The sequence below is a fragment of the Bison bison genome, unplaced genomic scaffold, assembly GCF_000754665.1.
Source record: "Bison bison bison isolate TAMUID 2011002044 unplaced genomic scaffold, Bison_UMD1.0 scf7180017864289, whole genome shotgun sequence".
In the NCBI taxonomy this organism is placed as follows: Eukaryota; Metazoa; Chordata; class Mammalia; order Artiodactyla; family Bovidae; genus Bison; species Bison bison.
Genome location: NW_011494861.1, coordinates 12,172,324 through 12,187,343, shown reverse-complemented (window position 1 = coordinate 12,187,343; position 15,020 = coordinate 12,172,324). Strand labels below are relative to the sequence as shown.

The 15,020-nt window shown below is 48.6% G+C and overlaps 1 protein-coding gene across 2 annotated transcripts in view; it reads right to left on the bottom strand.

Annotated features, from left to right (window-relative positions):
- CASP9 (caspase 9, apoptosis-related cysteine peptidase) overlaps nt 1-15,020 on the bottom strand; it is a 25,515-nt gene that overhangs the window by 7,897 nt on the left and 2,598 nt on the right. Inside the window, exons 1-6 of one of the 2 annotated variants that reach the window (XM_010850045.1) lie at nt 14,965-15,014; nt 9,354-9,750; nt 4,726-4,760; nt 3,680-3,856; nt 2,956-3,045; nt 1,636-1,783 (exon numbers count right to left, since the gene is read on the bottom strand). In XM_010850045.1, coding sequence (XP_010848347.1) covers nt 1,636-1,783; nt 2,956-3,045; nt 3,680-3,856; nt 4,726-4,760; nt 9,354-9,750; nt 14,965-14,982 — 865 coding nt within the window. In that variant the 5' untranslated portion in view covers nt 14,983-15,014. Of the gene's footprint in view, nt 1-1,635; nt 1,784-2,955; nt 3,046-3,679; nt 3,857-4,725; nt 4,761-9,353; nt 9,751-14,964; nt 15,015-15,020 lie in introns of those variants that run through there. The other variant, XM_010850046.1, reaches the window with a different exon arrangement.

Below are 15,020 nucleotides of genomic sequence, written 5' to 3'. Positions count from 1 at the left end.
GCCAGTCCAGGTTCGATGCACGATACTGGATGCTTGGGGCTGGTGCACTGGGACGACCCAGAGGGAGGGTATGGGGAGGGAGAAGGGAGGAGGGTTCAGGATGGGGAACACAGGTATACCTGTGGCGGATTCATTTTGATATTTGGCGAAACTAATACAATATTGTAAAGTTTAAAAATAAAATAAAATTAAAAAAAAAAAAAACACAAAACACAAGGGGGTGAAGCAGGGACCAGAATTTCAAATGCCATGCGTGGTAAGTCGCTTCAGTCGTGTCCGACTCTGTGGGACCCCATAGACGGCAGCCTACCAGGCTCCCCCGTCCCTTGGATTCTCCAGGCAAGAACACTGGAGTGGGTTGCCATTTCCTTCTCCAATGCATGAAAGTGAAAAGTGAAAGTGAAGTCACTCAGTCATGTCGGACTCTTAGCGACCCCATGGACTGCAGCCTACCAGGCTCCTCCGTCCATGGGATTTTCCAGGCAAGAGTACTGGAGTGGGGTGCCATGGCCTTCTCCGAATTTCAAAGGTGGCACCTTATTTACTGCTTTCCATCTCTGGAGTTCTCCTGTTCTCAGTTAATCTGTTTGGTTTAGTTTTTATTGGTGGAAGTCTACGTTACTTCAGATTTTGCTCACAGATATTTTTATATGGTTTTATTTCAAAGTCAAACAATTAGAATGCACAAAAGATGCACGCATACTACGGGCATTGTGTCAGGCAGGGGCCCAGCTGTAGGGCAGGTGGGACTACCCTGCCCTCAGAGGGCTGACCAAGGGATGAGGCCATCTCGATACTAGGAGAAAGTGCTAAGGCAAGGGAAAAATAGGGGCTTCAGGAGAACAAGGGCCAGTGAACCCTGACTCTGTGCAAGGAAGGGGATATTCAGGGAAGACTTCCTGAAAGCAGTGACAATAAATTGTAACCAGAAGGATGGATGATTAAGAGTTGGCCAGGAGATAAGGCAGAGAGGTGGCACATAGGAAGGCTGAGGAGTAAGCCAGAGCCTGACATCCTAGGAAGCTTGAGCAGTGCTGGGGTGGGCACAGCATGCCAGGCAGGGGAGGCAAAGAGGTCAGGGCCAGTTCACCTGGAGATGACCTCATGTCCCATAATCCAGGACACACAATGTTCTTCTCTCTTCCCTCTTTTATTTTACAAGAAAACCAGGTAATGGTGAAGTGGGGCTCAGGTTTAAAATCAGGACATACAGCGAAGCTACAAACAATCTAAATAATCCTTAAAAATTACTGACTCCTTAATACCTAAGCCTTTGAGAGTTCCAACAGTTAATCCGGCAGTGGCCTCCCTTTCTCTGTAACAGTGGCAGGGAGGCGGGTTGATGGAGGTCAGGAGAATGACAGGAGGTAAGGAAAATGAAAGAAGTTTCCTCTTTCCTCTGCGTTGTTTGTTTTCGCCAAGTCTGAGGTTGAAGTGGCCACAGTTGAATGATCCCCTGATGCTACAGCATCATGAGATCCAAACCTCTAAAAGTTATACAGAGTTCAGGCTACTCCAACTAGATGGAGGTGCCACTTTCGGACAGCAGTGACCATGTCTGGGACCCCCTGGATGCCTGGATCGACCTCTACTTTCCCACTAGCCTCATCGGCAGCGATGCCGAGGGCTGCTTACCTCCACCACAGGCCTGGATGAAGAAGAGCTTGGGCTTCCCTCTCAAGCTGGGGCAGCCAGTACCATTGAAAGTGTTCACAATTCTCTCGACGGACACAGGACATCCATCTGTGCCATAAACAGCCCCTGGGAACTGGAGGTGGCTAGCCTAGAAGACCAAGAACTCTGGTGACAAACCCAAGAAGTTACAGTAGGAATCCAATGGCCTGTTTGTGCAGAGGCTTTGTGGGGACCAAGCATTTAGAAGGTTCCACCGGGGGCACAAGGCTGAGTGAAACACAGCAGGTTGGTCCCGGGCAGCCTCAATTCCAAGGGTCTCAAACTCACATGCCTATAAGCACCAGATAGCCTAACTCAAGAACACTGGCCAGCTTCCTCTAGATTGGTTGTTCTCAAAATGTGGTCCCTGGACCAGCAGCATCAGCATCACCTGGAAACTTACAAGACATGCAAATTCCCACCCAGATTTCCCAAATCAGAAACCTGGGTAGTGGGGACCAGATATCTGGCCCTTCGGGTACCTCTGTTACAGCTACATTGAGAACGACTACTCTAAAGCAATTACTCTTAAACTTTGTGTTTACAGGGGTCTTGTCAAAGCACAGGCTCTGAATGAGAACTTAAATTCTCCTGAGCTGCCAGGCGATGCCCATGCTGCCGTCCAGGGGCCACGCTGTGAATGAAAGGACCAAAGTGGTGGCCCCAGCCCAGCCACAGGCCAGAATTTTGCTCTTTGAGGATAAGGGCCTGATGGGTCAGACCTTTGTGGTTTTTCAGGACAAGCTGAAAATCGTGACTTCTGTGCTACAGTTGCCAGTTTTGAAAACACTATACAATCCACTGGGGTTGTTACCTCTGCTCTGTCCAGCCCCTCAACTCAAAAGATGAGGAAACTGAGGCCCAGAAAGGGGGAGAGCCTTGGCCACCATGACCCAGCACATTAGCGGTCAAGGCCAGAGTGGGTCCCAGCGTCCCAACTCACAGCCAGCAGCAAAGGGCCCAGAACAACACCCAGCAGGACCAAGACAGGAGCTGGGAGCTCTCGTAAGCTGTGCCCTGCTCAGAACAAAATCCAGCTTACCTCTTCCTGCCTCTCCCAGATGGTTTCTCCCAGGGTCACAGCCCTCCCACCCAGGCAGGAGGAGCACCCAACTCCTCAGAGGGCCAATTGGCTTCTGAGAAAACAGCAGGAGGTGGACAGGGCCCTGTGGCTCTTCCCACAAAGGCCAGGGTGTCTTGGACACAGGAAGGGACGAGGCTCCTGCAGGGCCTCTCGGGGCAGCCTTCCTGGCACCTGCTAGAGAAGGTGAGGCCACCTACCTGACAGCCGTGAGACAGGATGACCACCACGCAGCAGTCCAGAGCGCTGTGGTCCTGCCGCGCCAGCTGCATCAAAGCCTGGACCATTTGCTACAAGAGAGGGCCGTGGGTGAGCCCGACCACTGACGGATCAGGTCCTCATCCTGGGCCAGTCCCCTGCTCCCAGGGCCAGCAGTGAAGTTAGGACAGTCACAGTGATCACAAGAGAAGATAGGGGAAGAGATGCTGGGCTAGGCGCTCTTTATCTACTCCCACAATGTCCCTGCTGGCTCAGACGGTAAACAATCTCCCTGCAATACAGGAGACCTGGATTCGATCTCTGGGCCGAGAAGACCCTGCAGGAGGAAATGGCAACCCACTTCAGTATTCTTGCCTGGAGAATTCCATGGGGCAGAGGAGCCTGGTGGGCTACAGTCCATGGAGTCACAAAGAGTCAGACATGACTGAGCGACTAACACTTACCTAACGCAACCCTAGGAGGTGAGGACAGTTCTCGCTTTATAGACAGAGAAGCTCAGGCTCGGGAGTCACACGGGGAGTGGGGGAGTCAGTCCTCAACCCGAGTCTCTGAGTCTGGAGCTCTCGCTGGTAACCACTGAGCCATACTGCCTCTTGCGGTCCTCCAGACTGAAGGGCTTGTCTTTGGGAGGCGCTGGCTTTCAGGGGCCCTCTTTAGGACACTACCCCAAGAGCCCCCGTTTCTGTCCGTGCACAGGGCCTGTACCTTGGCAGTCAGGTCACATTTCACCTCCACCACAAACTGCAGCAGGTGGAAGCGTCGCCACATCCTCTCACAGTCGATGTTGGAGCCTGTGCGGGCCCTGAGCCCCGACTCGCGGCAGAAGTTCACGTTGTTGATGATCAGGCAGTGGCCGCAGGGGTCTGCGTTCAGGACATAGGCCTGCCCAAGCAGAGGGAGCAGCGTAAACCAGGGTCTCGCTGCACTCCTCAGGAGAGAAGGCGACCCCCTGCGTCTCACCCACGGGAGGACAGTCTGGAGAGACGGGACAGAGCCCGCAGTCCGCCTCGCTCTGAAGATTAGCTCCCCTCAGAGTACTCAGGATGGAACCGCTAGCTGAGAAATCCAGCTGCCCTACACACTGACCCCCAAAGGACCAACAGGCCGCCCAGTCCTGGAGAGTACTGACAATCACGTGTTCAGCTCTGCTGGCAGACTCCTGCCCAAGGCACCCTTGGAGAGTCTGAGGCCACTTCCTCTCAAGGTTCAGTGTTTCTCTAGTAATTCTCTCTCACAGCAGCCTGGGTTTTTTTGCTGCTGTTGTTTATGGCACTCTACATTCTACACTACTATGGCACTCTACACTCTACATCTACTCTATTTACACTTATATATTTCTTTGTGTGACTAGTCTCCGCTAGGCTGATGGCTCCACGAGTGCTAGAAACTTGAGTGGCTGGTTCCCAGGTGTCCTAGTGCGAAGTCCAGGCTGACACAGGGGAGTCACACAATAAATACTGTGACTGAGACAGGCAGTGACTTGGTCCAGGGTGGGTGCCACAGCCGATTCTCATACTGACCCCTCCTTAGAGCTAACCCAGCTTCACAGATGAGGAAAGAGCAGGGTGAGACAGTCTGCTTCAGGAGAGCTGTACCAGGGTCAGGGCGCTGTAGGGGGCCCAGGACTGAGCTGGGCTGAGCTCCTGGGGCTCCTGACACAGCTGCAGGAAGGACCTGGGAAGGACCTGGGAAGCAGAGAGCAGACGAGCCGAAAGCCAACACAATCGGCCCCAAATGACATGAAGACTCACCAGATCGGCATTTCCCTTGGCTCTGTCCTGAGGACCTGGAGAGAGAAAGAGGGAAGACGTGAATGTCAGGGTCCAGCAGGGAAGGGACAAGGGACCCTGTGAGGACACGTCCCACAGAAACGCAGAAGAGCAGGAACTCAGGAACTCAGGAACTCCAGGGGACTGCTGGTGAAGTCAAGTGGCACAGCCACCTTGGGGAACTATTTAGAAGTTTCCAAGGGTTTCCCTGGTGGTACAGTGGATAAGAATCCACCTGCCAACGCAGGGGACACAGGTTTGATCCCTGGGATGCCCCACAATGACTGAGGACCGTGCAACTAGACCCCGTGCTCCGCAACAAGAGAAGCACCGCAATAAGAAGCCCGTGCACCGCAAGGAAGAGTAGCACCTGCTTGCCTCAACTAGAGAAAGCCCATGCACAGCAATGAAGACCCAGCACAGCCAAAAATAAATAAATAATTTTTTTAAAGACATTAAAAAAAAAAAGAAGTTTCCAATAAGGTTGAACACACACCTACTATCTGACCAGCAACTCTACTCTCAAGTACAGAGCCAAGAGAAACGAGCACAGTGGGCACCAAACAACTTGGCCATGAATGATCCTCAAAGCCTTATTCACACTCCCCAAACTAGAAACAACCCAAACATCCAGCAGCAAGTGGATGCGTAAGCCAACTGTGACACAACTATACAAAGGGACACGACAGAACTTAAAAAGGAGGAGGTACATGCAACGCCACGGATAACTGCCAAACACCATTCCGAGTTTTTAAACAGCCAGCAGAGTGCATACGGTGTGATTCCATTTATGTGAAATTCTAGAACAGAGAGACATAGGGACGCTCCAGGTCTGTTCCTTCTCTGTGGAATCCATGGAGCCCAGCACACAGTAAAGTGAAAGTCGCTCGGTCGTGTCCAACTCTTTGCAACCCCATGGTCTATACAGTCCATGGAATTCCAGCACACACCAAATAGCTGAAGAATGAATAAATGAGTAAAGGTGTGATTTTTCTTTCCGTATCAAAAAAGTTTTCATTTCAATTAGCAATAAGTCAACTGACCACCAGCCTCCAAGATTATGGGACTTTTTATTTTTTAAATAAATAGACATTGACCATCACCCAGTCATGCCAGAGACTATACTCATGATCCAACCATAGTGCCATTCATCGCTCAGAGCTGGCATGGACCTTGTTAGGAGCTATTCTTTTGCCAGTTTAAAAATCATGCCATAAATGCATTTACATTCCATCTTTTAAATTAAAAACAGTTTTACCTATCCTGAAGACTCCCATTAGACCACAGATTTAATTCTTAAACAACTGCTCATTTCCAAAATTCCACTGCACTCCCAAAAATACCATTATCTACTACATATCCAGACATGAGAATTGGACCATAAAGCAGGCTGAGGACTGAAGAACTGATGCTTTTGAATTGTGCTGTTGGAGAAGACTCTTGAGAGTCTCTTGGACTGCAAGGAGATCAAACCAGTCAATCCTAAAGGAAATCAACTCTGAATATTCATTGGAAGGACTGATGCTGAAGTGGAAGCTCCATACTCTGGCCACCTGATGCAAAGAGCCAACTCATTGGAAAAGACCCTGATGCTGGGAAAGATTGAGGGCAAAAGGAGAGGAGGCAGAAGAGGATGAAATTAGATACTGACTCAATGGACATGAACCTGAGCAAACTTGGGGAGATAATGAAGGACAGGGGAGCCTGGTGCGCTGCAGTCCATGGGGTCACAGACAGTCGGACATGACTTAGCGACTGAACAACAGCAGCAACCAATGTTGAAGAATGTGTTTATTTCCTGAACTGGCAGTAATGATCACAAAGTGAGAGAGTAACACCATCAAAACGGCAGAATAAGAGTTTTCTACCACCTTCATTCTCCAAAAGAACATTGATTTTTGACAATTACCCACAGATAAGAATGCCTTTGTGGAAGTCCAAGAGTCTAGCAGAGAAGTTGTAGTATACTGATGGTGCAAAATTCTAATTACATAGGACATATTGAAGAATAAAGACTAGAGGAGATTGCTCCTTCTTCAAAGACAGCAACACAAGACTTTGAGGAATATGAAAAACTAAGGAAACAAGATACCACCAAAAACACACAATGGAAATCTATGATTTGCCCAATAAAGAATTCAAAATTGTTGTTAAGGAAGCTAAGTGAGCTATAAGAAAACATAGAAAGACAATATATATATACCCACAAGTGGAACTGCTGGATCATATAGTATTACTATTTTTTTTTCAAGTATTAGGGCTTCCCAGGGACAATGCAGGAGACCTGGGTTCAGTCCCTGGGTTGGGAAGACCCCTGAAGAAGGGAATGGCTACCCACTCTGGTATTCTGGCCTGGAAAATTCCAGGGACTGTATGGTCAATGGGGTCACAAAGAGTTGGACACGACTGAGCGACTTTCACTTTCACACCTGAAAGCTGCTGAGCAAGTAAATCTTAAATGTTCTCACCACATATACAAAAAAAAAGTGTTAATTATGTGAGCTGATGGATGTGTGGTCATTTTTCCATAATACATCCAAGTATCGAATCATCACCTTAAACTTACACAATGTGTTATACGTCAATTATATCTCAATGAAGATGGAAAACTTTTTTTCAATTTGTACCTAAAAAAAAAAATCTACTAAGCAAAACGGTTGCTCTTGAGAGGTCCATAGGCCACAGCGACATGTAGAGGGAGTAAACTGACAAAGGCACCGAAAGAAAGAGGTGGGGAGGGGGTCCCCTAGTGCTCCAGTGGTTGCCCTGAGTTCATTCCAGGAAGACCCACATGCCTCAGGGCGACTAAGCCCATGTGCCAAAACTACTGAACCTCGAACCCTAGGGCCCATGCTCCGCAACAAGAGAAGTCACTGCAATAAGAAGAGTAGGCCTCACTTGCTGCAACTAGAGAAAGCCCGAGTGCAGCAAGACCCAGCACAGCCAAATAAGTAATTTTTAAAAAAGGAAAGAAAAGAGGTAAGGAAGGCTCCAGGCAGCAGTCACTGCACTAACAAAGGCAGGGAGGGGTTCTAGTCCCACACGGAGGATAGAGTAGTCAGATATAACATGCATGAAACCCATTTCTCCCAAAATGACAGCTTCCAAGGGGACAAGAAGCACATATGGGCAAGTGTGTCTGTGAAAGAAGCAGTCATAGCATGAGCATCGCTGAGCACATGCCCATGGCTCCAGCAGAGACAGAAGGCAGGAAACACACCCCCTCTGCTGCCCAAGGGAAGGAAGGGTAGATGTCCTAGTGCTGGGCCTAGGCAACACAAATCACACACAGAGCACTTCCCGGGTCATCCAGTGGCTGAGACTCCAAGCTCCCAATGCAAGGGGCCTAGGTTCGATCCCTGGTGGGGGAACTTGATCCCACGTGACACAACTAAAGATCCCACATGCCACACTCAGTTAAGTTAACCATTACTACTAATATTATTATCAGCATCCATACCATGGCAATGGCCAACTGGGCAACCATGAAATAGAAAGTGCTACGTCTCCACATGCTGCCATGGAAACAAAGCCCTAAGAAAAAACCACATGTACATCAACAAGAGAATGGGTAAATAAACCGTGGACAATTCAGAATAAGAACTAGCTCACAATGAAACAGAATTAACTTCTGATACACACAACAGCATGAGTGAATTTCACAAATATAATGATTGCAAGAGAAGCCAGACTCAGAGAGTACATAGGATTTCATTTGCACTGAAGTTCAAGGACAAGCAAAAGGCATCTGTGGCAACAGAGGTCAAAATAGTGATTCCTTTGGAAGGGGGAAGAATGGGAATAGACTGGAAAGAAGTACAAGAGAGTCTTAAAGGACACCAGAATGCTCTATATGGTAATAATCTGGAGCGTGGTTATCTGTGGCTGCTGTTTAGTCGCTAAGTCATGTCCAGCTTTTTGCAGTCTCATGGACTGCAACCCACCAGGCTTCTCCATCCATGGGGTCTCCCAGGCAAGAACACTGGAGTGGGTTGCCATTTCCTTCTCTAGGGGATCTTCCCCACCCAGGGATCAAATCCATGCCTCCTGCAGTGGCAGGCGGATTTTTTACCGCTGAGCCACCAGGGAAGCCCAATTGGTAAAAACCATCCAGCTGCAGCCTTTGGATTTATGTATTTTACTGGATGTAGCTTTGTGACCATAGGCAATTACTTCACCTCCCTGGGTCTTGGGTTCCTCATCAACAAGAATGGGTCTAATGATGCCTCACCTTGCAGGGTTGTTGTGAGGAGAAGAGGTAAGGGTATGTACAGCACCTACTTGAGACAGACTCTAATAGACGCCTCCTTCCTGCCCTCAAGCTTGCGCTAGTCCACTCGATTCACCTGGACCCAAAGGCAAATCACAAACACTAGATCGATCTGGAAACACTGACCAAAGCCCATGACATGAAAACCAGACTTCAACACATGCTTTTCAGAGGAAGGGCTCTCCTGAACCCCCACCGGAATATTCCACCCATCCCCTATGAGTACTCAGAAAGATAACACCAAAATTAAGTTATGAAGCTCACGCTACCCAGCTGTACCACTGGTCACTTGTCAATGACCGCTTGGTACTCCCACCCACCACCCCCTCTTGGTACTCACAGACATCAGTGAATCCTCCAGAACCAGCGTCCACTGCCCTGGGTACCTCTGGTCTGAGAACCTCAGGCCTGAGCTTGGGTGGCCAGAGCTCCTCTGGGCCCAGCACCACTGGAGCGAGTTTTCCTTGGCTCAGCTTTGATGGGTCCTGCTTCATCACTCTCAGCTCCCCTGGTTTGAGGCCCTCTGGTCCAAGTACCACCGGCTTGAGATCCAGGGGTCTGATGGCCTCCACATCCTGTTTTGCTGCTTGTCTGCTGGTCTTCAATAATGAAGCCAGAGTGTCCTGGCCTGTGTCCTCCAAGCAGGAGATGAACAAAGGAAGGGCCTGACTCCCTCGAGTCTCTAGATCTAGGATTAGTTGCCTGGCCTGATCGCGCCGAGATCCTGAGCCTGCCCTCTGTTTGGAAAGAAAGACATGTCACTATTATCTACACACTTTGCTTTGATTCTCACCCTGACCCCCAATTCCCATCTACCTAAGTCTAAACAATCAGGTACATGGGCAAAAATTGAGCCTGAGGTTACTCTGAGCATAGGCCCCCTGCCAGTCTTCATTTATCTATTCAATCTCTATGTTGGGGATGTCTACTGTGTGCCCAGAATGGGCCAAGTGCTGAAAATGCAGGAGAGAACAGTCTGTCTTCGTGGAGTGATTTCTAACGGAAGATGTAAACAGGAGTTCCCCTGGTTGTCCAGTGGTTAGGAGTCTGCCTGCCAATGGAGGGGACACAGGTTCAATCCCTGGTCCAGGAACTAAGATCCCACATGCCACAGGGCAACTGAGCTTGTATGCCACAGTTACTGAAGCCCACATGCCCTAGAGCCTGTGCTCCACCACTAGAGAAGCCACTGCAATGAGAAGCCCGTGCACCCCAACTGGAGAGTAGCCCCCACTTGCCACAACTAGAAAAAGTCATGCAGAACAAGAAGCCCGTGAACAGCAGGGAGAGGTCTCAGCCCGTGAGCTCCAGTGCAGCCAAAAACAAAAACTGATAAATAATGGGGAAAGGAAAAAAAAGACAAGACAATGACACGGCAAGGACAGAAATACCAGAAGGAAAATCACATGGGGCTGGAAGGGTACAGGTGTACTCAACCCAGACTTGAGAAATCAGGGAAGCCTCCAAGGAGGGGCTAGCTTGCCTGAGCCCCCAGAACACTAAGAAAGGAATAGTGAATTCAGAGAAACGGGAGATTAAGTTGAGTGGGAGAGAGATCTTTGCACAGCCAGGCCAAGAAAGCTGTGAGAGCTACATAAGAGCTTTAAGAAAGAAGCGACAGTGCCTTTTAAAAAACTCAACCTGGGGGCAAAGTGGACAACGGCAGGGAGTGGCCACAGCCAAGTTCCGTGGTGGCAAAGACTTGCAGCTGGAATGGAGAAAAGTCAGAGGACAGACAAAAGAAATAAGGAGGGGAAATCCACAAGACTTGGGCATTGATTGGGCGGACTGTGAAGTTGCAGGAGTGGTCGAGGTTGACAAGTGTCGGGATGGTGAGATCAGAGGAGACAGGGAGCAGGAGGAAGATGCTGGTTATCTGCTGGTTCTCCTTTGAGGCCTAATTCTGGGCAAGTTCCACAGGGATAAGACACCACCCTGTGCACAAATATCCTACAGCAGTGTGATCCAAGAGAATTTTTCATGACAAAGGAAATCTTTATCTGAGCTGTCCAAAATGGCAGCCATTAGCCACATGTAGCTACTGAGCACTTGGGTCATGTGACTAAGGAACTGCCTTTTCTGGGTTCAATTTTAATTACTTATATTTACATTTAAATAGCCACATGTGACTAATGGACACTCCACTGAGTAGCACGTGCTTCAGTCAAGTTCAGCTCTTTGCAACCCTATGGACTGTAGCCTGCCATGAGATTTTTCAGGCAAGAATACTGGAGTGGGTTGCCATTTGCTTCTCCAGGGGGTCTTCTTGACCCAGGGACTAAACCTGTGTCTCTTATGTCTCCTGCACTGGCAGATCATTTCTTTACCATTAGCACCACCTGGGAAGCTCCTTGAATAGCACATATTTGTACTATCACTGAGATGATTGATTTTCATTAGCGAAAGTTAGCTACATGCCTACTTTTCTACAAGTAAGTCATGGGGTTTTGATTTCTCTCAATGTTTACAAACACTCACAGACACGTGTTAAACGCATCATTTCATTTAGTCCTCCTCAACAACCTTGTAAAGAGGTTAAATTACAATTACCCCCACCTTAAGGATGAAGGAAACTGAGTCTAAGAAAGTTGCTGCAACTTGCTAATATGTAATATGTCACAGAGCCAGGATGACAGCCCAGATCCATGTGGTTCTGCCATACTAGGAGTGGTAAAACGGTGGCCCATTGTTCATAACACATTCTTTAAAAATTCTGAATTTGTTGCTAACATTTATTTTTAATTTTACAGTGGAGTATATTTGATAATACTGTCTTAGCTTCAGATATACAACAAAGTGATTCAGTTATACAAGGATCTATTCTTTTTCATGTACCAGACCACCTTATCTGCCTCCTGAGAAACCTGTAGGCAACAGTTAGAACCAGACATACAACAGAACTGGTTCAGAATTGGGAAAGGAATACATCAAGGTTTATATGGTCACCCTGCTTATTTAAATTCTGTGCAGAGTACATCATGTGAAATGCCAGGCTGGATGAAGCACAAGCTGGAATCAAGAGTGCCAGGAGAAATTTCAACAACCTCAAATATGTAGATGATACCACTCTAATGGCAGAAAGTGAAGAGGACTAAAGAGCCTCTTGATGAAGGTGAAAGAGGAGAGTGAAAAAGCTGGCTTAAAACTCAACATTCAAAAAACTAAGATCATTGCATCCAGTCCCATCACTTCATGGCAAATAGATGGGGAAAAAATAGAAACAATGGCAGATTTTATTTTCTTGGACTCCAAAATCACTACGGACAGTGACTGCAGCCATCAGATTAAAAGATGGTTGCTCCTTGGAAAAAAAAACTATGATAAACCTGCTGCTACTGCTAAGTCACTTCAGTCGTGTCCGACTCTGTGCGACCCCATGGACGGCAGCCTACCAGGCTCCTCCATCCATGGGATTTGCCAGGCAAGAGTACTGGGGTGGGGTGCCATCGCCTTCTCTGATGACAAACCTAGATAGAGCATTAAAAAGCAGAGGTCTATATAGTCAAAGCTATGGTCTTTCCAGTAGTCATGTATGGATGTGAGAGTTGGACCACAAAGAATTGATGCTTTCAAACTGTGTTGCTGGAGAAGACTCTTGAGAGTCCCTTGGACTTCGAGGAGATCAAACCAGTCAATCCTAAAGGAAATCAACCATGAATATTCATTGGAAGGACTGATGTTCAAGCTGAAACTCCAATACTGTGACCACCTGATGCAAAGAGCCAGCTCATTGGAAAAGATCCTGATGCTGGGAAAGATTGAAGGTAGGAGGAGAAGGGAGTGACAGAGGATGAGATGGTTGGATGGCATCACTGACTCATGAGATGGTTGGATGGCATCATGAATTTGAACAAACTCTGGGAGATAGCGAAGGACAGGGAAGCCTGGGGTGTTGTAGTCCATGGGGTCACAAAGAGTCAGACACAACTTAGCAACTGAACAACAACAACAATTCTTTTTAAAATTGGTTTTCCCTTTGGGTTATCACAGATTATTGAGCAGAGTTCCCTGTGCTATTTTTGCTAATGTGTAAAATCAGGAAACAGGAATTCCCTGGTGATCCAGTGGTTAAAATTCCTCACTTTCACTGAAAGGGCCTGGGTTCAACCCCTGGTCAGGGAACTAAGATCCTGCAAGCCTCAGGGCATGGCCAAAAAGACCAAAATAATTTCCCACTTGAAATTGCAACCCACTCCAGTATTCTTGCCTGGAGAATCCCATGGACAAAGGAGCCTGGGCTACAGTCCATGGGGTTCCAAAGGGACAGACATGACTGATCGACTAACACTTTCACTTTTCTCAATATAAAAGATCTGGCAACACTGGGCCAGCATTCTTGTATATCATACTCAGCTGGAGTCGGAGGGCAGGGCAGAGGCTGCCCATTCTAGTGCCCACCTATTGTGCCTCCAAGGACATTCAAGTTTATCACTCTTGTGAATGTTCCTGGTAGCAAGCATAAGGCCTCAAATTATTTCCACTCCTTAGTACACAGCAGATGCTCATAAGACTTCTCTTAATATTATACATTGGTGACTTCCCATATGATATTTGTCCTATTAAAGACTTCCTCAGTGGTCAGGCCAAGTTCCTGGATGACGCAGAAACTGGCCTGCAAGCAGCCTACAGGGCGCTATGCAAGAGCCTCTAGGAAGCCACACATTCCCACTGTATCTCCTGGTAAGAAATACATCCTGTTCCCTCCTGACCTCACAGGCCTGTGATGAGGGTCAAATACGACAAAGATATGACAGTGCTTTTAATGAGAACCTCAGGGACTTTCCTGGTGGTCCAGTGGTTGGGGATCCACCTGCCAATGCTGGGGACATGGGTTTGATTCCTGGTCCGGGAGGATCCCACATGCTGCAGGGCAACTGGACCCATGCTCTCCAACTACGGAGCCAGCAGTCTAGAGTCCTTGAGCTGCAACAAGAGAAGCCACTGAAATGAGAAGCTCACTCACTGCAGCTAGAGAGTAGGCCCACTTGCCACAACTAGAGAGAGCCTGTGCATAGTAACAAAGACCCAGAACAGCCAAAAATAAATGCTTTTAAAGAGAACCTCAAATGTTTGATTTTATTATTCTCTTCATTATCTGCAGTAGGCCCCTCATCTCTAAACCCCTTAAAAGACACATAATACACGAGGGGCTGGCCAAGGAGGACAGGGCAAAGACAGGTACCATCTGATGTGTCCTCATTCTGTGCCTGAAGCTTTTCTGTTTCACAACCCTTATCTCTTTTAGCCCTCACGGCAATATGACATTTTTCCCATTTCACAGCATGGGAAACTGAGGCTCAAAGAGGGTACAGTGCCAGGCAGTCAGACCTCCCTAGTGGGTGCTCTGAACCTCCACCTTCGTGCATGCTCAGAAGCTCAGTCATGTCTAACTCTTTGGGAACCTCATGGACTGTAGCCCACCAGGCTCCTCTGTCCAGGTGATTTCCCAGGCAAGAATACTGGGGTGGGTTCCTTCTCTAGGGGCTCTTCCCCACCCAAGGTTCAAATCCATGTCTCCTGCCTTGGAGGTGGATTCTTTACCACTGAGCCACCTGAGAAGCCAGAACCTCCACCCCAGAGGAGGAAAAAACAGGTATGCCTCTAGACAGGCATCCAGCACTGCAGCGGTTCACAGGTGTACTCTGCTCGTGCAAGGCGTGTAATCGCTTTAGCAAACGCTCAAAAAGGTGTTTGGGGGTTGTTTGGTTCCTCTGGGAAATTTAGCAGGCTCGACGCCCTGGGGGAAAACGGGGTTCCCTCACGATGGTTCCCCAAAGGGAAGGGGTACTGTGTGGCACAGACCGCGGGGTGGGGGGGACGCGACGGGGGGAGGCGAGGGCGGGAGCCGGGCCATTAAGTCACGATGTGGCTTCAGCAACCCTCTCCGCGCGGCCTCGCAGTCCCCAACTGTGACCTGAAGTCTGCGCTGCGCGGGAAGCTGGGGACCGTACCTGAATGTCCTCGATCATGTCGGGAGTGAAGAGCTCGCGACTCAGCAGAGCGTCCC